This window comes from Ceratotherium simum, chromosome 9 (genome assembly GCF_057802395.1).
Source record: "Ceratotherium simum simum isolate JZ-2026a chromosome 9, ASM5780239v1, whole genome shotgun sequence".
NCBI classification, from domain to species: Eukaryota; Metazoa; Chordata; class Mammalia; order Perissodactyla; family Rhinocerotidae; genus Ceratotherium; species Ceratotherium simum.
The window spans coordinates 61,331,533-61,356,231 of record NC_141908.1 but is presented as its reverse complement, the minus strand read 5'-3'; the positions used below and the strand labels follow the sequence as shown (position 1 = coordinate 61,356,231).

The window sequence follows — 24,699 nt, the reverse complement described above, 5'->3', positions numbered from 1 at the left end:
TTCACCAAACATGAGGAAGGAGCCATGTGGAAAGTCCATGAGAATCCAAAGGCGAAATGGATCAGAAAAATGAGTCAGTGTTTCTTGTCATGAAAATGCTTCTCATTGTATTTATTCTTCTTCTTACCACGGGTCTTAGGTTTCACCTGATCTCAGTATTTTCATGTATTTCACACATATTTTAGAGTATTTGTCTAGCTCTGCCTCTCATGCCCCCACTACCCTCACAGGTATGGCTCTGGCGGTGCCCTAATTCTCCTGTCAGCACAGCTGACTGGATTAGGGTGGACACCTGACTTAAGCTAGGCTGATCAGATTATCTTTAGAAATTTTTAAAATAGGTGTAAAAGACAGCTAAAATGATCCACAAACTTGAGAGCTTTAAGACAGCCATTTTCTAAGTGCTCAGAGAAGCTGAAAAATTCCTGCTGCCAAGTGAGAAAAACAGAGTCGATGTGCAGAGAGGCCATGGTGTCAGTGGGAGAGAAGGGCTATCTTGGACGGCCCTCCATTCTCTGGTATGGCCACTGTCTGCCCTCAGTCCAGAGACCCCCCTGTATTATCATACACAGTCTCTTTCCTTGCTCAGGTGGCTCAGGTTTCCATGGTCCACAATCAAAAGAGGATTAAGGCACTCAGGGAGCAAGGCCTCATAAAGAGGGCGCCACAGGCCATTTACTACCCTAACTGCCTTGTGGAAGAAAGACAACAGAAAAACCTCAAACGTCTACTCAGGAGAGACTCTGAGACAGGAGAAACTAGAAAGAAGGGAAGAACATTTTTAGGAAATAAAGTCTGAAAAGTCTTTCTGCTTTCCCCAGTGAAGTCTCATTTGACTATGTCAAGTCACTCTCATTCCCAGCGCCCTCCTGGCCAGGATTATATGATTCGGCCCTTAACTACATGATATCGCCCAATGTCTTATAATACTGATGTGTTTGCCTTGTCTTCACAACCATTTTCTACAGTTCCAAAGACTATGAATATATAGATGTATTCTGACCACTTACAGAATATATATATATATATATACATCCTATGATGTACAGGGAAGATATATAGGGTAATGAGATAGATATATCTCATTACAGGATTATGGAGAAGACCAAATGAGAATCTTGGGAAAAGATGTTGAAAGGTAAAAATACTTTACAAATATTGTTGGATTATTAAACTACCCAATGCCTGGGTAGTTCAGCTGTTTGGAAATGCAATTTATAAGTGTATTGATTGAATGGTCCTGATTGAAAAGAACTGTACCGAGTCACAGGTGGGCGTGGTGCTGGGGACTCAGCCTAAAACCCTTCTAGTAATCAAGCGTACTTCCAATCGCAGTTATAGAGGTCCTAACTATGGCTGCCCTTGGGATGTCCTTCATATTAGGAATAATAAGAATAGCCCCTTTATTGAGTACTTAGTATGTGCTAGGTATAAAGGTTATCTCAATCTCCCCATTTAGGCATTATTATTTCCATTTTTAATAAAACTTTATTTTTTGAACTGGTTCAAAAATCAGAGTTCAGATCCCGGGCCTGCACCGATGCACTGCCTGTCAGGCCATGCTGTGGCGGCATCCCATAAAAAGTGGAGGAAGATGGGCATGGATGTTAGCCCAGGGCCAGTCTTCCTCAACATAAAGAGGAGGATTGGCATGCATGTTAGCTCAGGGCTGATCTTCCTCACAAAATAAATAAATAAATAAATAAGAAACATTAAGAAGTCGTGCTCTCTCATGGCATGCATGTTAGCTCAGGGCTGATCTTCCTCACTAAATAAATAAATAAATAAGAAACATTAAGAAGTCTTGCTCTCACATTATCCCTATCCACTCCATTATCTCCCATGCTAATGGTGTGTTGGTTTCTTGTACATTCTCTTAGAGTACCCTTATGCAAATATTTTATCTACTTCCTTTCTTACACAAAGGCAACACCTTGGGTTCTTTTCCCCCATTTAAATATGTCCTGGAGATCCTTTTGTGTATTCTTTTTTTTTTTTTTTTTTTTTGGTGAGGAGGACTAGCCCTGAGCTAACATCCGATGCCCATCCTCCCCCCCCCTTTTTTTTTCTTGAGGAAGACTGGCCCTGGGCTAACATCCGTGCCCATCTTCCTCTACTTTATATGGGACACCGCCACAGCATGGCTTGACAAGCGGTGCATCGGTGCGCACCCGGGATCCGAACCTGCGAACCCCGGGCCGCCGCAGCAGAGCACGCGCACTTAACTGCTGCGCCACCTGGCGGCCCCTGTGTATTCTTTTTTATAGAGACCCTTTTTGTGTATTCTTTTTTATAGCTATATAGTATTCTATGGTGTGAGTGTACTATTGTTCATGTAACCAATTCCCCACCGATGGACTCACATGAGTTGTCTTCAATAATTTATTATAAACAAAGCTGCAATAAATAACTTGGAACATTTTAGGTTACATTTAGTTTTCTACCCTCCATAGTGCTTTATTCCACACACACCAGGCACTCAATGAGTACCTTACTAACAAAGCAATTATTATTACCCTATGTAAACATTAAATGAAATTTCTATAGGAATTTCTAGTTACAGCATTTTACTTAAATGCTAGGATATTTCTTTGAAACGTGCCATGCATTTAAATCAATAATTTTGTTTTGCAGCATCCTTAAATTTTTCTAGAAACCCTCTATTCAGCTGCTCAGTTTACCTTTGCTTCTTCCAGGCATCTAATAGGGTCATGTGTACAGAGGCAGAGGGATCTTTTAAACAGCTACTTGGCTCACACCACCAAGATGAAACGGAATCTGAACTAGTGTATCATAAGAAGAGATAAATAACAACACTTGCCAATGAACAAATTTATCAGTTTTTCTATTTTTCATTTTCCCCCCGAGAAATATTAATTGATTAGTGTAAGCAAGACTTTGAAACTTGTTCTATTTATGTTAAATTATTGATCTAAGAGGGTTCCTATTAGGAAATACAGTAATTGTAATATCCTTATGCAATTCTAGGTCATTCTCTCTTGTTGTCAGTCAGTAATTATCATAACAAAACAAGGAGCATCCAGTTTAAACACAAGTAAGTTGACAAGTAAGCATATCAAATTAGTTAATGAATTGGTTAGTAGTTATTTCCTTGGAGAAATTAATTGCAAATGTTTATCACATAAAATTTTTAGCCTCAATGGAATCAAAAGTTTTTCTCAGAACTGTGGGTAACAAAGATAACTAGGACAAGGTGTCGAATCCTCAGAAGTAGAGGAGGAGAAAACATGTTCACTGATGGTAATAATACAAAGCAGAGGTATTAAGAGCTATAGGAGAATAACAAAATGTTATGGGACCAGAAGGGAGGAATAGATTACTTGTTCCCCCTGGAGAGCCTTCACATTTGCAATTCTCTCAGCCTGAAGTGCTCTTTCCCTGATCCAAGCATGGCTGACTCTGTCTTAGGGTCTCAGTTGAAATGTAACACCTTCAGAGAGGCCTAGCCTGACTTGTGTGGCCTCCTGCCACTCCTCTCATTGCCTTGTTTTGATGCTTTCAGAGAATGTATTCTTATCTGAAAGTATCATATTTTAAGAGCAAGAACCTTAGTGCTTGTTCACTTCTGTATCTCCTGCAACTAGAAAGGGGCCTAGCACCCCATTTACTTCATGGGTGAGAGGTAGGCTTGCAGTCTTTTTGGCTGCTCCTGCCTCTTCCAATTCACATCTTTTCCAGGTAAAAATCCTTGGTCTTTGAGGTTCATACAAACTGATTATTCCATCTTCTACCCATTGCATTCCTTGGGGACCTGGCTCTCAGCTGTCTGAACCCGAACTCAAGTCCTACCATTATCCTGGGTGACATCAATTTCCATTTGGGCTTAACAGTTCCCTGACTACCTCATCTCCAATGACTTTCATCACCACCTCACTTCAATCACACTCCTTCATGGCCAACACCCAGAACTGCTCCAGCTCTGATAACATTAATTTAGGCATCCCACTCTTATCTCTCCAGCTCTTTCTTTCAGTTACTCCCACTAGACCTTGCAAGAGCCATTGATACCTTGATCTATTTTTTTTTTCTTATCTATCAGCGCCTCTCGCCTTCACTTCCTTTTCTATCCAGCTTATAGTCCATGGTCTACCTCCCCCACACCTGTCTGGTAAAAGTTCAGTCTATCACCAGACTGCTAAGCATTGCTGGAGAAAAGCAATATTGCAGTTCATGCTACCATAAATTCATGAGAGCCAATCTCTCTCGACCCTCAGCGATGCTTAGCAATTATATTTTCCTAGTAGGCTCTCTCCCTCATTCTCCACGTCAGCTCTTTCAAACCTTCCCCACTCTCCTAATAACTTTTTGTTTTGTTTTGTTTATTGCAGTAACATTAGTTTATAACATTGTATAAATTTCAGGTGTACATCATTATACTTCTATTTCTGCATGGATTACATTATGTTCTCATGTTCACCACCAAAATACGAATTACAATCCATCAACGCACACATGTGCCTAATTATCCCTTTCACCCTCCTCCCTCCCCCCATCCACTCTGGTAACCACCAATCCAATCTCTGTCTCTATGTGTTTGTTGTTATTATCTACTACTTAATGAGAGATATCATACAGTATTTGACCTTCTCCCTCTGACTTATTTCACTTTGCATAATACCCTCAATGTCCATCCATGTTGTCACAAATGACTGGATCTCATCGTTTCTTATGGCTGAGTAGTATTCCATTGTGTATAAATACCATATTGTCTTTATCCATTCTTCCCTTGATGGGCACTTAGGTTGCTTCCACATCTTGGTTATTGTGACTAAGGCTCCAACAAACAGAGGGGTAATGTATCTTTACGCATTGGTGTTTTCACATTCTTTGGATAAATACCCAGCAGTGGAATAGCTGGATCGTATGGTAGTTCTATCTTTTATTTTTTGAGGAATCTCCATACTGTTTTCCATAGTGGCTGCACCAGTTTGCACTCCCACCAGCAGTGTATGAGAGTTCCCTTCTCTCCACATCCTCTCCAACACTTGTTTCCTGTCTTGTTAATTATAGCCATTCTGACAGGCGAGAGATGATATCTCATTGTAGTTTTGATTTGCATTTCCCTGATAATTAATGATGCTGAACATCTTTTCATGTGCCTGTTGGCCATCTGTGTATCTTCTTTGGAGAAATGTCTGTTCAGGTCTTTTGCCCATTTTTCAATTGGGTTGTTAGTTTTTTTCTTGTTGAGATTAACCCCTTACCAGATGTATGGTTTGCAAATATCTTCTCCCAATAGTTAGGTTGTCTTTTCATTTTGTTGGTGGTTTCCTTTGCTGTGCAGAAGCTTTTTAGTTTGATGTAGTCCCATTTGTTTATTTTTTCTATTGTTTCGCTTGCCTGGTCAGACATGGTGCTTGAAAATATGTTGCTAAGACCGCTGTCGAAGAGCGTACTGCCTATGTTTTCTTCTAGAAGTTTCATGGTTTCAGGTCTTACATTCAAGTCTTTAATCCATTTGGAGTTAATTTTTGTGTATGGTGTAAGGTAATGGTCTATTTTTCATTTTTTTGCATGTGGCTGTCGAGTTTTACCAACACCATTTGTTAAAGAGACTTTCCTTTCTCCATTGTATGTTCTTGGCTCCTTTGTCAAAGATTAGCTGTTCATAGATGTGTGGGTTTATTTCTGGGCTCTTGATTCTATTCCATTGATCTGTGTGTCTGTTTTTGTGCTAGTACCATGCTGTTTTGGTTACTATAGCTTTGTAATATATTTTGAAATCAGGGAGTGTGATACCTCCAGCTTTGTTCTTTTTTCTCAGGATTCCTTTAGCTATTCGGGGTCTTTTGTTGTTCCATATAAATTTTAGGATTCTTTATTCTATTTCTGTGAAAAATGTTGTTGGAACTTTGATAGGGATTGCATTGAATCTATAGATTGCTTTAGGAAGTACAGACATCTTAACTATGTTAATTCTTCCAATCCAAGAGCACGGAATATCTTTCCATTTCTTTGTGTCTTGTTCAATTTCTTTCAGCAATGTTTTATAGTTTTCGGTGTACAGCTCTTTCACCTCTTTGGTTAAGTTTATTGCTAGGTATTTTATTCTTTTTGTTGCAATTGTAAATGGGATGGTATTGTTAATTTCTCTTTCTTTTTTTTTTTAAATAATATTAATTTTTATTTATTTATTTTTTTCCCCCAAAGCCCCAGTAGATAGTTGTATGTCATAGTTGCACATCCTTCTAGTTGCCGTATGTGGGACGCAGCCTCAGCATGACGGGGCAAGCGGTGCGTCGGTGCACGCCTGGGATCCGAACCCAGGCCGCCAGCAGCGGAGCGCGCGCACTTAACCGCTAAGCCACGGGGCCGGCCCATCTCTTTCTGCTACTTTGTTGTTAGTGTATAAAAATGCAACTGATTTTTGTATGTTGATTTTGTATCCTGCAACTTTACTGTTTTCGTTTATTACTTCTAAAAGTTTTTTGGTGGATTCTTTAGGGTTTTCTATATGTAAAATCATGTCATCTGCAAATAGTGAGAGTTTCACTTCTTCCTTTCCAATTTGGATCCCTTTTCTTTTTCTTGCCTGATTGATCTGGCTCGGACTTCCAATACTATGTTAAATAGGAGTGGTGAGACTGAGCATCCTTGTCTACTTCCTGTTCTTAGAGGGATAGCTTTCAGTTTTTCACCATTGAGGATGATATTAGCTGTGGGTTTCTCATATATGGCCTTTATTATGTTGAGGTACTTTCCTTCTATACCCCTTTTATTCAGTTTTTATCATAAATGGATGCTGTATCTTGTCAAATGAGTTCTCTGCATCTATTGAGATGATCATGTGATTTTTATTCTTCATTTTATTAATGTGGTGTATCACAGTGACTGATTTGCAAATGTTGAAACATCCCTGCATCTCTGGAATACATCCCACCTGATCATGGTGTATAATCTTTTTAATATATTGTTGTATGCGATTTGCTAGTATTTTGTTGAGGATTTTTGCATCGATGTTCATCAGTGATATTGGCCTGTAATTTTCTTTTTTTGTGTTGTCCTTGTCTCGTTTTGGTATCAGGGTAATGTCAGCTTCGTAGAATGAGTTAGGGAGCGTCCCCCCTCCTCAATTTTTTGGAAGAGTTTGAGAAGGATAGGTATTAAGTCTTCTTTGAATATTTGGTAGAATTTGCCAGGGAAGCCGTCGGGTCCTGGACTTTTATTTTGGGGGAAGTTTTTGATTACTGTTTTGATCTCCTTACTGGTGATTGGTCTATTCAAATTCTCTTTCTTCTTGATCCAGTTTCAGAAGGTTGTATGATTCTAGGAATTTATCCATTTCTTCCAGATTGTCGAATTTCTTGGCATATAGCTTTTCATAGTATTCTCTTATAATCTTTTGTATTTCTGAGGTGTCCATTGTAATTTCTCCTCTTTCATTTCTGATTTTACTATTTTGAGCCTTCTCTCTTTTTTTCTTGGTGAGTGTAGCTAAAGGTTTGTCAATTTTGTTGATCTTTTCAAAGAACCAGCTCTTGGTTTTATTAATTTTTTCTATTGTTTTTTTAGTCTCTATTTCATTTATTTCTGCTCTGATTTTTATTATTTCCCTTCTTCTACTGATTTTGGGCTTTGTTTGTTCTTCTTTTTCCAGTTCCTTTAGGTGCATTGTTAGATTGTTTATTTGAGATTTTTCTTGTTTGTTGAGATAGGCCTGTATTGCTATAAACTTCCTTCTTAGAACTGCTTTTGCTGTATCCCATAAATTCTGGCATGTCATATTTTCCTTGGTCTCCAAGTATTTTTTGATTTCTCCTTTGATTTCTTCATTGACCCAATCGTTGCTCAGTAGCATTTTGTTTAATCTCCACATATTTGTGGCTTTTCTGATTTTCTTCCTATAGTTGATTTCTAGTTTCATACCGTTGTGGTCAGAAAAGATGCTTGGTAATATTTCAATCTTCTTAAATTTATGGAGACTTGTTTTGTGGCCTAATATATGATCAATCCTGGAGAATGTTCCATGTGCATTTGAAAAGAATGTGTATTCTTCGGTTTTTGGATGGAACGTTCTGTATACATCTACGAGGTCCATCTCTTCTAGTGTGTCATTTAAGGCCAATGTTTCCTTATTGATCCTCTGTTTGGATGATCTATCTGTTGGTCTAAGTGGAGTGTTAAAGTCCCCTACTATTATTGCGTTACTGTCTATTTCTCTTTTTATGTCTGTTAATAATTGCTTTATATATTTAGGTGCTCCTGCGTTGGGTGCATAGATATTTAGAAGTGTTATGTCCTCTTGTTGGATTGTTTCCTTGATCATTATGTAGTGCCCTTGTCTCTTTTTACAGTTTTTGTATTAGTCTATTTTGTCTGATATGAGTATTGCTACCCCAGCTTTCTTTTCATTGCCATTAGCATGGAGTATCTTTTTCCATCCCTTCACTTTCAGTTTGTGAGTGTCTTTAGGTCTGAAGTGTGTCATTGTATGCAGCATATATATGCGTCTTGTTTTTTTAATCCAGTCAGCCACCCTATGCCTTTTAATTGGAGCATTTAGTCCATGAACGTTTAAAGTAGCTATTGATAAGTATGTACTTACTGCCATTTTTTAACTTTTTTTTCTTGGTGTTTTAGTAGTTCTTCTCTGTTCCCTTTCTTCTTCTCTTGCTCTCTTCCCTTGTGGTTTGATGGCTTTCTTTAGTATTATGTTTGGGTTCCTTTCTCTTATTTTTTTTGTGTATTTATTATAGGTTTCAGGTTTGTGATTACCATGGGGTTAATATATAGTAACCTACATATATAGCAGTCTATATTAAGTTGACTTTAGTTTAGTCTATACTAAGTCTCTTTAGTTTGACCTCTGTCTGAAAGCTCTACTCTTTAACTCCCCTCCTCCCACATTTTATGTTTTTGATATCATATCTAACCTCTTTTTTGTGCATTTGTATCCATTACCCTCTTATCATAGAAATAGATAATTTTTCCTATTTGTGGTCTTCTCTTTTCCCCTTAAATAAATCCCTTTAGCATTTCTTGTAGTACTGGTTTCTTGGTGACAAACTCCTTTAATTTTTGCTTGTCTGGGAAACTTTTTATCTCTCCTTACGTTTTGAATGATAACCTTGCTAGATAGAGTATTCTTGGATGTAGGTTTTTTCCTTCTAGCACTTTAAATATATCATGCCACTCTCTTCTAGCCTGTAAGGTTTCTGCTGAGAAGTCAGCTGATAGCCTTATGGAGTTTCCTTTGTATGTAACTTGTCTTTCTCTTGCAGCTTCTAGGATTGTCTCTTTATCTTAAATTCTGGACATTTTAATTATGATGTGTCTAGGTTTGGGCCTCTTTGGGTTTATCTTATTTGGTGCTCTCAGTGCTTCCTGTACCTGGATGTCTGTTTCCTTCCTTAGGTTAGGGACATTTTCAGCAATTATTTCCTCAAATATATTTCTGCCCCTTTGTCTCACTCTTCTCCTTCTGGGACACCTATAACACAGATGTTAGTGTGCTTGATGTTGTCCCAGAGGTCCTTAGACTGTCCTCACTCTTTTTAATTCTTTTTTCTTTTATCTGTTCAGCTTGGGTGATTTCTTCTAGTCTTTCATCCAGCTCACAGATCCGTTCTTCTGTATCCTCTGCTCTGCTTTTGAGTCCCTCTAGTGAATTTTTCATTTCCAGTATTGTATTCTTCATTTCTGATTGGTTCTTTTTTATATCTTCCATTTCTTTGTTGACATTCTCACTGAGTTCATCCATTCTTCCCCCAAGATTAGTGAGCATCCTTAACACTCTTTGAACTCTCTGTCAGGTAGGTTGCTCTTTTCTGTTCCCCTTAGTTCCTTTTCTGGGGTTTTGTCCTGTTCCCTTACTTGGAACGTATTCCTTTGCCTCCTCATTTTGCCTCTTTCCCTGTGCTTGTGTCTATGTATTAGGTAGGTCAGCTACGTCTCCTGCTCTGGGAGAGGTGACCTTATCTAAGTGATGCCTTAGGAGGCCTGGCAGTGTGCTTCCCTCTCCTCTCCAGTTGCAAATGTTCCAGGAGTGACCCCTGTGTGGGCTACATGTATCCTTTTGTTGTGGCAGGGTTGTTCTTCCCATAGGTGCCCAGGGAGGCTGAGCTATGCCCCTGGCCAGCTGTTGTAATGCTCAGCTACTTGTAGTTGTTGTGGGCCCTTCAGTCTCTTTATCGGGTGTGGAGAACCCCAGCACAGTTGGCTGCAAGGTCTAATACCACATTCCTGTTGCAGTATTTCTTTTAAGTGAGTATGACCCCAGTGTGGCAGGTTGTTAGGCTCAGGGGCTTACAATTGCTATAAGCCTCTAGCCTTTAGGTCCCTTGTCAACTCTCTCAGGATTGCAGCCGGGTGGGGCTGGCCTCAGGCACAGGAGCAGCCAATTGTTTCAGGCTTTGGAAGGTGAGGCCAACCCCCTATGTGGCTCTTTGAGAAGCACAAGTCTTCTGCAGCTGACAAGCCCCACCACCCACAGTTCCACACACACAGTCAACACAGTCCTGCCCAGTGTGCACGCCCCGACCTCCTTAAGTGGACCCAGTCTCTCCAAGGTGGAAGTCCCACACTCTCCACCACCGCCCCAGGCTCTGCACCCGCTCCTTGCACACACCTGCCCTACAAAGGCTGACCCAGTCACCAGGCTGTGGAGAATCCAGGCAGCTCCCTTAGTAGGCCCACAAGTTGCCCGAGGGCTTGTTGTTGGGTGGGGCCAGTCCTTAGGGTGGGCTGCCTGCCCTGGCCAAGCGGGATTAAATTGGTGCTCTAGTGGGTGGGGCAGACCCTGGGCTAGCAGGCTAGAGAACTCCAATGGCGTCCACCAGCGTCTGTGTCAGCACACCCACACCAGGTCACAACAATGGCCGCCGCCAAGGTACCAGTCCCTGGAGAGGTCTCACCTCTCACCAAGATGCACGCAGAGCCTATCAGGTGAGTCTCTTTTCCCCAAAGGGCTGCGCACCTTCCTTCTGCTGATTTTAGGTTGCTTTCTAAAACGAGTGAGTTTGCGCGTGGGCCCTTTAAGAGCTGGTTTTAATTTCTCTGTGCACCAGCTTTTCTGGGGATACTCCCCAATGTTTTAGTAGCAGGCAAAGTCAGATATTATGCCACTCGTCTCGATTGTGTTGGGTCCACAAAATGCCCACAGCAGGAGCGCTCCCCGGCTCAGGGCCCTGCTCCTCCAGGGAAGGCTGCGGACCTCTGGGCTGCTCCCGGGTGGCCGTGAAGCTGGCGGCTTGTGAAGGCGGCATTTTTTCCTCTCCAGAAGGGAATTTCTGTCTCTTCCACCTCAATTAGGATTGTCATTTGTTGCAGGAGGTCCTCTTATCCAGTTTTCAGTTCTCTCTCAGGGGCAATTTTTCCAAGAATAGCTGTAAATTGGCTGTGTCCGTGAGAGGAGGTGAGTTCAGAATCTGCATACTCCGCAATCTTGACTTCTCTCACTCTCCTAATAACTTTCAACCCTACCATCTCTTCATTACTCCCAGCAGATTATCTCACTACTTTACAATAAAAAGAGAAGACATTACCTAGGAACGCGCACATCTTACCAACAAATTTAACCACCTCGCCTACATCTGCACCCACTCTTTCCTTCTGCCTTCTTATTATAACGGATCATGTACTCCCACATCCTTTATAAGGCTCATTCTGGTACCTGTGTTTAGGGTCATACCGCCTCCTACTTTCTTGTCACCTCCCTCTAGCCACAATTCTTGCTCTCCTGTATTTTCAGTTCCTTCCTCTACCATCAGCTTTAAAACATGCTTAGAACTCTCCCATGTCCCTCGTATGATCTCATCACCTATGGCTTTTCCTATTCTCCTCTTTTTTTGCTGCCATCATTTCTTCCACTTCTCAATCTTCTGAAATCTGGCTTTGGCCTCCAATTCATATGAAACTGTTCCCACCAAAGTCACTAACAAATTCTTTGTTGCAAAGTCCAATGGACATAATTTAGTCCTAATTGTACTTCAACTTTTGGCAGCATCTGACCCTAATGACTCTCTCCTCCTCAAAACACTCTCCTTCTTTGGCTTCCACACTTTTCTGACTTCCTATGACCTCTCTTAGCTCCTCCTTTCCTGCTGCAGACTCTTCTTCCTTTAACAATTTCTCATAGGTTGGTATTACTCAGGGTTACATCATAGGCCTTCTTCTCTGCTCACTTTACAGCTTTCCCCAGATGATTTCATCTACTCCAATGATTTCAACCACTACTTATAAGCCGAAGATTCCTAAATCTATATTTTTACCTCTCTCTTGAATTTCAGACCCCATATATCCACAAATGTCTACTGAATAACTTAACCGAGATTATCCACGCCATAGGAAATTAAAAATGTTCGAAATTGAGCTCATTGTGGGGCTGGCCCATGGCCTAGTGGTTAAAGTTCCGCACTCCACTTCAGCGGCCTCGGTTCGCAGGCTCAGATCCTGGGCGCAGACCTACTCCACTCATCAGGCATACTGTGGAGGCACCCCACATACAAAGTATAGGAAGACTGGCACAGATGTTAGACCAGGGCTAATCTTCCTCAAGCAAAAAAAAAAAAAAAGAGGAAGATTGCTAATGGATGTTAGCTCAGAGTGAATCTTTCTAACCAAAAAAAAAAAAGAAAAACTGAGATCATTGTTTTTCCTCCAAAACCTGCTCCTCCATACTTTGTTCTCTATCTCATGGAATGGCACCAATCCTACTTACTTACCCAAGAAAGATGGATATCAGCTTTGACTCCTTCTCCCTCAACCTTGCCCTTCCCCCCACCCTGTCCTGTAAGTAATCAAACACTAAATTGTGAGAATTCTACCCTCTTAAAAAACCCTCAAATTCATCCACTTCTCTCTATCCCCATTGAATCCTGATCTAAGCCACCATCATCTTTTTTTAGATTACTGCAGCAGCCTCACAACTAGTCTCCCCATCTCTATCTTGAACAACTCTTCAATCTATTTTCCGCACTGCCTCTAATAAGCAATCTTTCTAAAATGCAAATTTGATCCCATTACTTCCCTAGGTAAAACCTTCCAATGGCTTTCCACTGTCTTTTGGATCAAGTCCAAACAATTTATACTGACTTACATGGACTTTCGTGATCTGGCTCATGCTTCTCTCTCTGGCTTTGCCTCTTGGTACCCTTTTCTCTCACACTTTCTATTCCAGGGTTACTGAACTTTCTTTTTTTTTTTTTTTTTTTGTGAGGAAGATCAGCCCTGAGCTAACATCCATGCCAATCCTCCTCTTTTTGCTGAGGAAGATAGGCCCTGAACTAACATCCGTGCCCATCTTCCTCCACTTTATGTGGGATGCCACCACAGCATGGCCGGAGAAGCAGTGCGTCAGTGCGCGCCTGGGATCCAAACCCGGGCCGCCAGCAGTGGAGCGCACGCACTTAACCGCTACGCCATGGAGCCAGCCCCTGAACTTCTTTTCTGTCCCTGAAAGCATCAGCCTTTCTTTTGCCTCTAAGCCTTCACATAAATCATTTCTTCTATCTGAACGCTTTTATGTCTGTTCCCTCCCTACCCTCTTCAGAGCAAAACTTCAATATTACTTCCTCCAGGAAGACTTCCCTGACCTTCTTATCCCCAACCCAACCCAACCAAATATGGGTTAAGGGCATCATCTCCTATACACTCCTATAGCACCCTGTACTTCCCCATCAAAGCACATAATACTGTATTGTAGCTAGTTATTTGTCTTTCTCCCTCCTCTGCCCCTCAGATGATAAGCTTCATGTGAACAGGAACCTCTTGCACTCCTCAAACTATAGCAATTCCTGATACAGTGCTTGACAAAATAGATGGCTAAAATTTTTTTTCGTAAGTATTGAAGTAAGTAATAAATCACATCAGTTGTATGGGGGAGGGTGGGAGGAAATGGCATGAAAGAAGAAGTGGTAGGTGGGTTGAGACTCAAGGCATGGGTAGGTCTTGAACTAGAAGAGAAGAGGGGAAAGTCTGGCGCACACAGAGGAACTACATAAGCAGAGGCAAGAAGATGTGCCTCCAAAGTCAGGCTCATGAGGACATGTGAAGGGAGACTGAGAGAAGATAAAACTGGAAAGATGGATTACAAATCCACATATTTGAACTAGGTGCAACAATTTTTGCAACTTTATTAAAATGATAGCCAAAAATGCTACCAATTAAACTCTGAAATGGACCAATACAGTTTTTCCTAAATAAATATAACAATTAAAATACTCCCTATACATGGTGTCAGACCTGAAGCATTTTTTTTACCTTGTGCTTTTTCAGTGTATCCAGATCATGAGCAGCATCTTGTGATCCTATAAGAAATAAATCATATCACTTTGAACATAAACATAATCATCCTGACTTTTTATCCAATTTTGCAACAATTCTGCTAGTTATTCATTTATTTTAAAAAATACAACTTGGGAGGCTGTATTTTCTGACTTTCTGAAAGACAATTTGGGAATATTCACCAAAAAAATTCATCTTGTATATACTCTTGGACTCTGAAATCCCACTTCTAGGAATTTGTCCTAAAAGTCCTGGAAAGATTAGCAAAGATTAGCTATCAGGATTGCTCATCGTAGTATTGTTTGTAATACAAAAAACGAAACAAATAAACAAAAAACCCCAAAAGCCCAATAATAGGGGTTGGATTAAATAACAGATGATACAATTATGTGGTGAAATATATACAGCCATTAGAAATGATAAATGTAGAAGAATATTTATGGCATGAAAATATGTTCTCAACATAGGTGATAAAAGCAAGTTATAAAATATCATCATCTATTTTTGTAAAAGCAAAACATATATGCTTAAAGATGGACAGGAAGTATATAGAACAAAATGTTAGTGGGATTCAGATGATTTTTTTCTTCTTTATGCTCATTTCTATTTTTTACAATGAATATCTATTTCTCTTGTAACTTAAGAAAGGATACTAAGGGGCCAGGCCTGCGGCTTAGTGGTTAAGTGCGCGTGCTCCGCTACTGACGGCACGGGTTCAGATCCCAGGCGCGCACCGAGGCACTGCTTGTCCGGCCATGCTGAGGCAGCGTCCCACATACAGCAACTAGAACGATGTGCAACTATGACATACAACTATCTACTGCGGCTTTGGGGACAAAAGGGGGGAAAAAAAGGAGGAGGATTGGAAATAGATGTTAGCTCAGGGCTGATCTTCCTCACACACAAAAAAAAAAGGATATTAAAAAAAACAGACACCCATAAAATGACTTCATGCCAGCTGGTTTGGGAACACCCAGTAGCTCAGAGCAAACATTGTTGGTCTATATAGAATTCCACCCACACTCCGTGTACCATTAGGGCTGTACCCGTTTACAGTTTCTTACTGTCAAAGTCTGCTTTCCAGATCTCCCACACTTGGAAAATGACTCTAGTTAATAAGCAAATTCATACAGGAGAATAACTAGTTAAAGTGAGTTACACAATTGAAAAAAATAGAGCATTTATTATTTCAAGATTTCAAGTATTTTACTTTCCTAATTAGAGTTCATTTCCATGAACAATGTTATTCTTACCTTTCCTATCTAAGAAATCTGCCAGCTTCTATTACATGATTTTAGGTAGCTGAAAAGCCAGCAAACATGCTGGTTGGCTAATATTCTCTTGGTAATAAGTAGCTCACAGTCTCCTTACTGAGCCTACATTAGACTTTATTCTACTTAAAAGTTAGCCTATCAAAATAGTAACATTTGTTAAAGATGGATGATGGATACATAATTGTGTGTTATATTATTGTATGTAATTTTCTATACATCTGAAATACTTCATAATTAAAAAGTAATTTCTCTTTTTCAGTTTTCTGTAAGAAGTTCTAATCATCTTCAGGAAAAAAAATAGGTTCAAATAAGTTAATTGAAATTTAGTGGTTTAATATGCATGTCATGTTTTAAATAATAATTCTACTCCGCCTGTTTCTTAAAATAGCAAAAAGTGAAACATGCATGAATGAAATTCTTTCCTTTTTTTCATCCTAGACTGTCATTATTAATCAAAACTGGATACTTTGATCATTTCATGAAACAGACATACACACACGCATGCTCACACCAAACAGAACAGGTCAATTATATTTCAGGGTTGGCTGCCATATTTTGAAAGTGACTTCCAGAAATGACTATATTGACACAAATTTCGTATTCTTGACACCAAAAAAATGCAATTTATATGCTCTGCCTTTTCAAACAATAAGAAAACTACATGAGTGTTAATAGTGTGGTGGAACAATTTAATCAGCACAAATGGACTTCAGGTAATTGGCTTGTGTGTTACATTTAATACTTGACAGTAGTCAGTTGAAGTTAATTCTCTCTAAATTCTGGATATAAACATTAGCTTTTCTCCAATTTTAAAAGGTTGCTTTATGTTGCAGTATTCTGTTAAAACTTTTATTGGAAAAATATATCATTAAAAGAAATAAACACTGTAAGTCATATATTATGATGTGTTATTTAAACCTTTGTTTTGAAAAAGTAGAATGTTATGCTTTTATAAACTATCTTAATCAAGATTTAAAAACAAATATCAATTTTAAGAATTTGATGATTTTAACAGTGGCTACGTGAATCTTTAGTTGTGCTGAAATTCATAGAACCAAATACGAAGTCAATTTTACTGTATGGTAATTTTAAAAATAATATAAAAGAAGTTAATGAATAGGAATACAACTAAACAAAGAGGTCTAATAATGATAACAATTTACAGTTATATTTTACACTGGCACTTACAAACCACTAAAATTCATCATCTTGGCCAGCAATTATTATGGAAATATTACAGATGAGGTAACTGGTTTAGAAAGAATATAGGCTATTAGAGTTGGGACGTCTAACAAGTTCAATGTTTTGTAATCATAATATATGTATCATAAAAAATAGGCTACATAAGATGTCCAGAATCCTGTTCATATTTATTTAAGAAATCCTTTTTATGAAAATGCCAAGTATAAATTCTGACGTAGCATGTCTTAATTTACAAATTGCTATTTTCATCACCATAAAAACAAACCAAACAACATTATTACATTATTGAAAAGGGAAATAAAGGATATTCCAGAGAGAAATGTTTTATTTGATAAAATTTCTAGGAGTAAACATTCATAAACGGATAGAAATAGAAGCATAAATTACTGTGAGGATAAGCTAACATAATATTTGTGAAATAATTTTACAAAATAAAGAGCTATACAAATTTAATGTAATGTCACCTCCCAAGAATATTGGGCTTCCTAGATATCAGAAATCCTCTATAACCTTTTAAAGGATCCCAAGCTTTTCACCTAGAATTGAAGAGACGATCTCAAAATGTCATCAGTTGGGACTTCTTAACAGAATGGATATAACAAATAATAAGTGTGCCTTTTAACTACCCAAGAGAAATGGAATTTTCTACTTTTACAAATCAAGTTGGATTTTAAGAAAAGTCCTAGTGATTTTTGTTGTAAAAATATAATTTGCAAAGCCTAGGACAAAAATGCTCACTGACTAAGATTTTTTATCAGCCTATTAAATAGTTCAAGGGCCTATGTAAGATTTATGAAATGCAGAAGCTTGTTTGAATTTATGAGCTAACCAAAAAAGACAGGTGATTTTTACAGCTCTCCATTTTCTTTATTCCCCACCAAAACCAAAAGTTAATTGGCATGGAGTGCTAGGTGGCAGTTGTGTTGCTTTGAAGAGGTGAAGAAAACTCTTTGAAGCAACCTAGAAACAACCCCCATCTCCAGAGAGAAAACTAGTCTGGTCAGAAACAACCCTTGCATCATTCATGTGGAAGAACTTTAGATGTAACCATCCATAGGTCCCTCAGGAATAAGGCACTTGTAACTAAGCAGAAAAAGGTCCATCTACCACTCAGAAGAAAGGAGGTTGTGCCTGATGAAAATATCTCATTTCCTAGTCCAGAGAGGAGACCATATAAGGACTAGTTTCACATGTCCCTCCCAGAACTGTCCCAGGATCCTGGGAAGGGTTCCAAAACCAATCTGAGAACACCACCTTGCTCAGTTCACTCTGGATGAATAAAAAAAAATAAGCAAAGTTCATGAAGACTCTGAAAGGGTGAATGATATTTTAAAATTCCACCATAATTATCTTAAACTATTATTACTACAATAGAAGCCAAATAACTGGAAAATGTGCCTGTACATATTTTTTTTCCTAGAAATGGTGTCCAAGTCCTGGGTGAACCTTCCAGACTAGCTAAACGACCCACTTAATTTTTCACTGCGCTACAGAAATTAGTTGGAGATACTCATTAGGTAAATTTAATGATAGCTTATGTAACAATTCATATAAAACATAATACAATAAACTCATATACTGCAAATGATTTGTTTCAAAACTTTCACAACAACCTCAGGACAACCCTATGAGATAAGCTGATACTGTTACTTCAGCTTTACAGATGGGTTTTTGCAGGACCAGAGAGGATAAATGACTTGCACTAGCTCATCCACTAAGTTAGAGGCAGAGCAGGGCTGAAAACCTGGACTCCCTGAGGCAGTCTATACAAGGATGGAGAGGAGTCAATGAGACTTGATGCCTAGCTCTGTTATTTACTAGTTGTGTTACCTTGTGCAAGTACTTAACTAATCTTAAATCCAGTTCCCATCTGTAAAATGGAGGTGATAATCCCTATGTCACAGTTTTTTTAAAAGGAGTGAGATGCTGTGTGCACTTTGCATAGTACCTGGCTCTTTCTGACTTCCAGTTCAGTGTTCTTTTTACTCAAAAACGGCTTGATTGCATAAATATTGACAAATCACTGATCTTTCCAAGTCTTAATTTCTCTATTCATAAATGAAAAATAATTCAAACCTACCTGAAAACATTGTTGACTATTTTTTTTTTTTGTGAGGAAGATCAGCCCTGTGCTAACATCTGCCAATCCTCCTCTTTTTGTTTTTTTGTTTTTTTTGCTGAGGAAGACTGGCCCTGGGCTAATATCCATGCCCATCTTCCTCCACTTTATATGGGACGCCGCCACAGCATGGCTTCACAAGCAGTGCGTCGGTGCGCGCCCGGGATCCGAACCGGCGAACCCCGGGCCGCCACAGCGGAGCGCACGCACTTAAACCGCTTGTGCCACTGGGCCGGCCCCTGTTGACTATTTTTTTAAGAACACCATATAATATTCTTGCCAAGCTAACAAGTTTGTACGTTTATAATCTTGCATTGTTTGCTATTTGTGGATTATACTTTGTATAGGGAATCAGTATTTTCCATAATACAAGAAATCATAAAACCATCAGACTCATAGCTATAAATTAAAAGCGCACCTTCTCCTAAACTCTCCAAAAACAGACACCATGAAGAGATGTGGCCATAGGAGGCACGCATTCCATATGGTTTCTAACAGCAGAGCAGGCAAACAAGCACTTGACTATTTCAAGTATTAACTTTTCTACAACTTCAATCCTTGTGACTTGTAGTTTTGCCTAATAAAGGCATTTATTAATTTGATGATCCTTTTTTTAAAGTCTATATCCTTTTATAATCCAAAACACAACATTTATCTCCAGAGAAGACAGAAAAACAGGAAGAAAGCTTTTCTAAAATTCAAATACCAGTGCTATGTGCTACTAGAATCTATGCTTCTTATGCATATATTGGGGTGCAGAAACATCTCCAGCTAGCTACTGTAAGCTCCGTATCCAAAAAAGGAAACATTTCAACTTTTCGTCAGGATAGCTGACAGCGCAGACTATTACACATTAGGGGGGAAAACGAGACAGTAACAGGGTTAAAAGGACTCAATGACTTACTGGGAAATCGATATACTCACCCAGGAGCAACCATGGCTTAATAACGCCAACTTGCAGGTCCAAGCTAAGGTCCTGCACGTAACCACAACCACCCCCACTGCTCGGCTCTACTTCTTCCACAACATAAATTCTGGCGTCTTTCCACGTTTCTATAATTTTCTTTCCAGATAGCGTTGTCACCCTGGTGCATTGCTTCCTGAGATTATTCCGGGAGAATGCTTTAATTTCCTGGTTAAGGGAGTGCATTACATGAGCGGTGGCTAGGAACAAATACAAGCAAATCCAGCCAGCACAGAGAAGGGCTGACCTGCTCGTCCCTTAGTGCGCAGGTGACAATACATACAGCCTCAGGCGTGCACTGCCCTCCAGGCGAGAGCAGCAGCCACGCGCCGGCAGACGGAAAACTCCAGCTCCGTTTCTCCCAGCGCCGCAATGTAAGGTGAAGTGTGATTGGACATTGAGAAACGGGCGCCGATTGGATGCTGTTTCTTCTTCCGGTCAACAGAAAATCTGCGTTATTCCTACAGACTCAAGGCGTCCGCTGAGAGTTTGCTTGTTGTTGTTTAAATCTAGCTGTATTATTCACGCAGAATGGCAAAATATAACTTAATTGGAGAGAGTGCTGATATTTCCTCGCTCTTTAAAAGCAGTGATTTTCTGGATATGTACGATTGGTGTTGCTAGTGGTAGTGACCTGGGTGCGGCTCTAGCTTGAGTAAGAAGACAGAGTCCCAGTGCAGACCTTGCGACTTCGCAGAGCCTTTCCTGACCGCCTGCACTTAGGCTAATCCAGGGAGGCTACAGCGCATGTTAAAAGTGTTCTCGCTTCCTATGTCCTTCACACTTTGTCTTTCTGCTGTTACTGCCAAGAGGAACTTACTAGACAAAGCTGTTGTGTGTATTTATGAGATAATTTAAAATCTGCAAAAATATTTTTTTTAATTTTTAAATTGTTTCTATATGCAGATTGACAAGAGCTTAAAACATGTATTTTCTGACTTCCCTCCTACATTTTCACCATCAGCAAAACTGCTGAAGAAGCCTATATGCAATAAAAAGACACTCCGTTTATAAGAAGCATTGCAGCACGTCTCCGTCAGAGTTCCAGAAAATCCGGTATGCAAACGTCCATATTTACAAAACAGATCAGTGATAGAATGATGCTTCTGATTACAGAAGGATGATTTGTTTTGCAAAAGAAAGCATAAGATTACTTTAAATAGGTATTTTTTTTACACCACTTAAAATGCAATTTTAAATGGACCTTGAGGATCTTATACTAAGTCAGATGGGGAAAGCCAAATACCGTATGATTTCACTCATAGGCGGAAGGTAAAACAACAACAACAAACAAGCACTTAGATACAGAGAATAGATTGGTGGTTACCAGCGGGGAAAGGGGGTAAGAAGAAGGGCAAAAAGGGTAAAGGGGCACCTTTATACAGTGACTGGATGGCAACTAGACTTTTGGTGGTGAACAGGATGTAGTCTATACAGAAGTTGAAATATAATGATGTACACCTGAAATGTATATATTATAAATCAGTCACCTCAATAAAAAAATAATTTAAAAAAATTTTAATAGAGTTAGACACGATGCATGAACACACATATAAAGAAGTTGCACTCAATGAAAACTTATTTCTCCAACACCACATTAAAATTTTTGTTGTTGTTAAAACTTTCTGATGTAAAATTAAAATAAACCAAATTTCTCCGTGTTGAAAGAATGAGATATCAGCCCAGGCAACCTACGGGGTGCTCTAAAATGAAGAACTGAAGAAATTATTTGCACCATTTAAACAATTATAGGTTCATTAAAACAACTCTAACCACAAATTATTCCATATATTTATCATAAAATGATCACAAAAAAAACTACCAACTATTGAGCACTTACTACATGCTAGGTACTGTGCTTATAAGCAGTTTTTAATTTCTCAGTGTTATCCATCAGGTGCTTAATGATGCTTTACACACATTATCCCATTTGATCTCACCACCAGCCTATTCTGTACGTAGTATTATCATCATCTACATTTTACAACTGAGGAAACTCAGATACAGAGAGAGCAAATAATATACCCTACATCTCAAAGTTCATAAGTTTATAACCACAAATAAAACCTCAGTTTGTTTCAGTCCAATGCCTTGGCTCTTATTTACTATGGAGCACTGCTCTGCCCCCCAAATAACTGTAGGTAACAAATATTTATTGAGCATCTACTATGTGCCAGGCACTGTTATAGTCAGTGAATAAAAACAAAGCCTTCTCTTTTATGGAGCTTATATCCAAGTGGAGGGAGTGGATGGATAGACAATAAATTAAATAAATAAATAAATAAATAACCATGTTAGGCCATGATTTAAGTGCTAAAAAGAAAAATTAAGTGAAATAAGGGAACAGAACGAAAGGGCAGTGCGCCATTTGCTATAGGTTGGTGAGAGAAGCACCCTCTGATAAAATGAAATTTGAGAAGAGACAATAAAGTGCAGGAGCCAGCACTGTAGCTATCTGGGGGAAGAGCTTTGCAGACAGAAGGAATAGTATGTGCTGAGACAGGAGTGAACTGCTGGGAGGTAGGAGATGGGGAGGTTCAAGAAACTTCCAGGTGAATGTGGCTTTTGGGGATGAGTGAAGGGAAGAGTGGTAGGAGATAAGTTCACAAAAAGAAATGGTAAAGACTGAGTGAGATGGGAAACCACTGGAGGGAAAAGGGTAGAGGAGTGGTGGCTCTTATGTTGTGCTGCCCAGGTCCCCCTTCAACAGATGCCTGTTGTCTGGGAGTGCTATTGGCTGACTGGTAACAGTCCCTTCGGGGACTGCCTCAGCTGTGGAGGGCTGCCTTGCCTGAGGTTGCATCCTTCACAGGACAGACTCACAGCCATGACAGATTGATAAGGGAGAACAAAGACCTGGCCATCTTGGCCCAACTTGAAACACCTCTGAAGGGCCCTTCTAGCTCTAAAAGCCAACATGTGGCCAGCCAAGCCTGTCATTGGGTGTGCGTAATATCTTCACTTCTCCATCTTCCCAGTCCTGATCCTTCCTCTCCCTTCCACAAACATCGATCCCACGGACACTTCTTTAAAAAAGTCCTGCATGCTAAACTCTACCTCAGTCTGCTTCCAGGGAAACCCAATCTGTGATAAGTGACGTCATATTATGTTTATGCTGCAGAAGGATGTTTCTGGCTGCTGTGAGGAGAAGGGGTAAAATGGAAGCAGGGAGATTTGTTAGGAGCTACTACAATGGTCCGGATGGAAGATGCTTGGGCATTGCTTGAGCTGGAATGAGAGCAGAGGGGGGAGGTAACACATAGTTAGATTGTAGACATATATGAGAGCCAAGCCTAGAGGATTTATTAGTACTTTGATGTGGGGGATATTAGGAGAATTCCAAGGTTTTTTGGCCTAAGCAACTGAAGCGTAGATTTGCCATTTACCAAGAAAAGAATGACGTGGAGTTGAAAAGTTCAGTTTGGGACATGCTAAGTTTTATGCCTATTAGTCAGCCAAATGCAGATGTCAAGTGGGCAGCTGGACATATGAATCTGGACTTATAGAAGAGTCTGCTGGAGATGTAAATTTTGGAGTAATCAGCTTAAAGATGCCATTTAAAGCCAGGAGACTGAATGAAATGATCTAGTAGTGAAGGTTGATAGAGAAGCCTGATGTATGCCCTGAATTAAGGGTGAGGAAGGTGAGGAGGATCCAGCAAAGGAGACTAAGGAGAGGTCCAGAAGATAGCAGGAAAAGAAAGAGAGAGAGGTCTGGGAGTACATAAAGTGTTTCAAGGAGGACACTGTGATCAGCTGTCATATGCTGCTGATACTGTTTAGTAAGATGAAGACTGAGCACTAGTACTGGATTTAAAGACCTCCTCAGCAAGAGCAGATACTATGTCCCAGCACTAGACAAACATTATCTGATTCAATCCTCATGACAACCTGATAACATTGGTAAATACTACATTTTTAAAGAGAAGGACGTTTAATTTGGGACTTAAGGACCTAGCCTTTGGTTACAGAGTTTGGATTTGTTTGTTAGATTCTGCTAACAAGGATGGTTGAACACAGTTCCATCTTACTCAAAAGCCCATGTTCTTTGCACCACATCATTCTGTAGAGGATGGGTAGAGTTGTTGGCTACATAGTAATAGCTGTAGTCTCTGCTGATAATACTGTAATGCTAACATGTCTGAAGTAGCATTGGATGCTAGTACACTGATTCTATTCACTGACTCTATCCAATTCAACCCTTCATTTTACAGAAGAGGAACCAAGGTCCAGAGAAGTAAACTGATTTGCCTAATGTCACATCACTCATGATTCCAGGCCTTTTGACTCAATATTGAAGAGTTGTTCTACTTCACTATATGGTTTTCCAAAAAGTTCTTTAAGGGCAAAACTCCTTTTCACATAGCTAGCCTGGATGCAGAGAGATTGGGAGAAGCACCACTCTCTTAGGCCTGGAGTGCTGGCAGAAGAAAAAGAAGAGGCAAAAGGTTATGAGACCGAGGCCAGAGGGAGAGGGCAGCATTCCATCCATGGAGGAGGCATTGCCTTGTGCTGGGGCATGACTGGTAAGGGATTATCCTGAAAGAGGGGGCACATCCTTATAAGGACTAAGGGGCCCTGGGTCTGGGGAAAAGAGGAAAGTGTGAAGTGAATGCATGCTGGACTATGTCCCTGTGCCCCCCATATAATTTCTCTCTCCTAACAGATTTAGAGCGTCTATGCCAAGTGCTATGCTAGACATTTTCCAAGGGTTATCTCTAATCCTCACAAAAATCCCACTTTTAGATAAAGTAATTGATATGCAAAGAGCTAGCAAGTAGTGGATCTTGTATTCAGTCTTAGGTCTGTTGGATTCCAAGGCCCACTTTCATCCCACTACATTACACATTCTGACATATGACATAATAAAATCGTCATGGGAATACATAACCTTCG

General features: G+C 39.8%; 1 protein-coding gene across 1 annotated transcript in view; it reads right to left on the bottom strand.

Moving 5' to 3' along the window:
- DUSP19 (dual specificity phosphatase 19) overlaps positions 1-20,138 on the bottom strand; it is a 30,156-nt gene extending 10,018 nt beyond the window's left edge. The window contains exons 1-2 of the mRNA XM_004426707.3: positions 19,765-20,138; positions 14,221-14,267 (exon numbers count right to left, since the gene is read on the bottom strand). Of these exons, the coding sequence (XP_004426764.1) occupies positions 14,221-14,267; positions 19,765-19,990 (273 nt within the window). The 5' untranslated portion in view covers positions 19,991-20,138. The remainder of the gene's footprint in view (positions 1-14,220; positions 14,268-19,764) is intronic.
- Between the last annotated feature and the right edge of the window lie 4,561 nt (positions 20,139-24,699).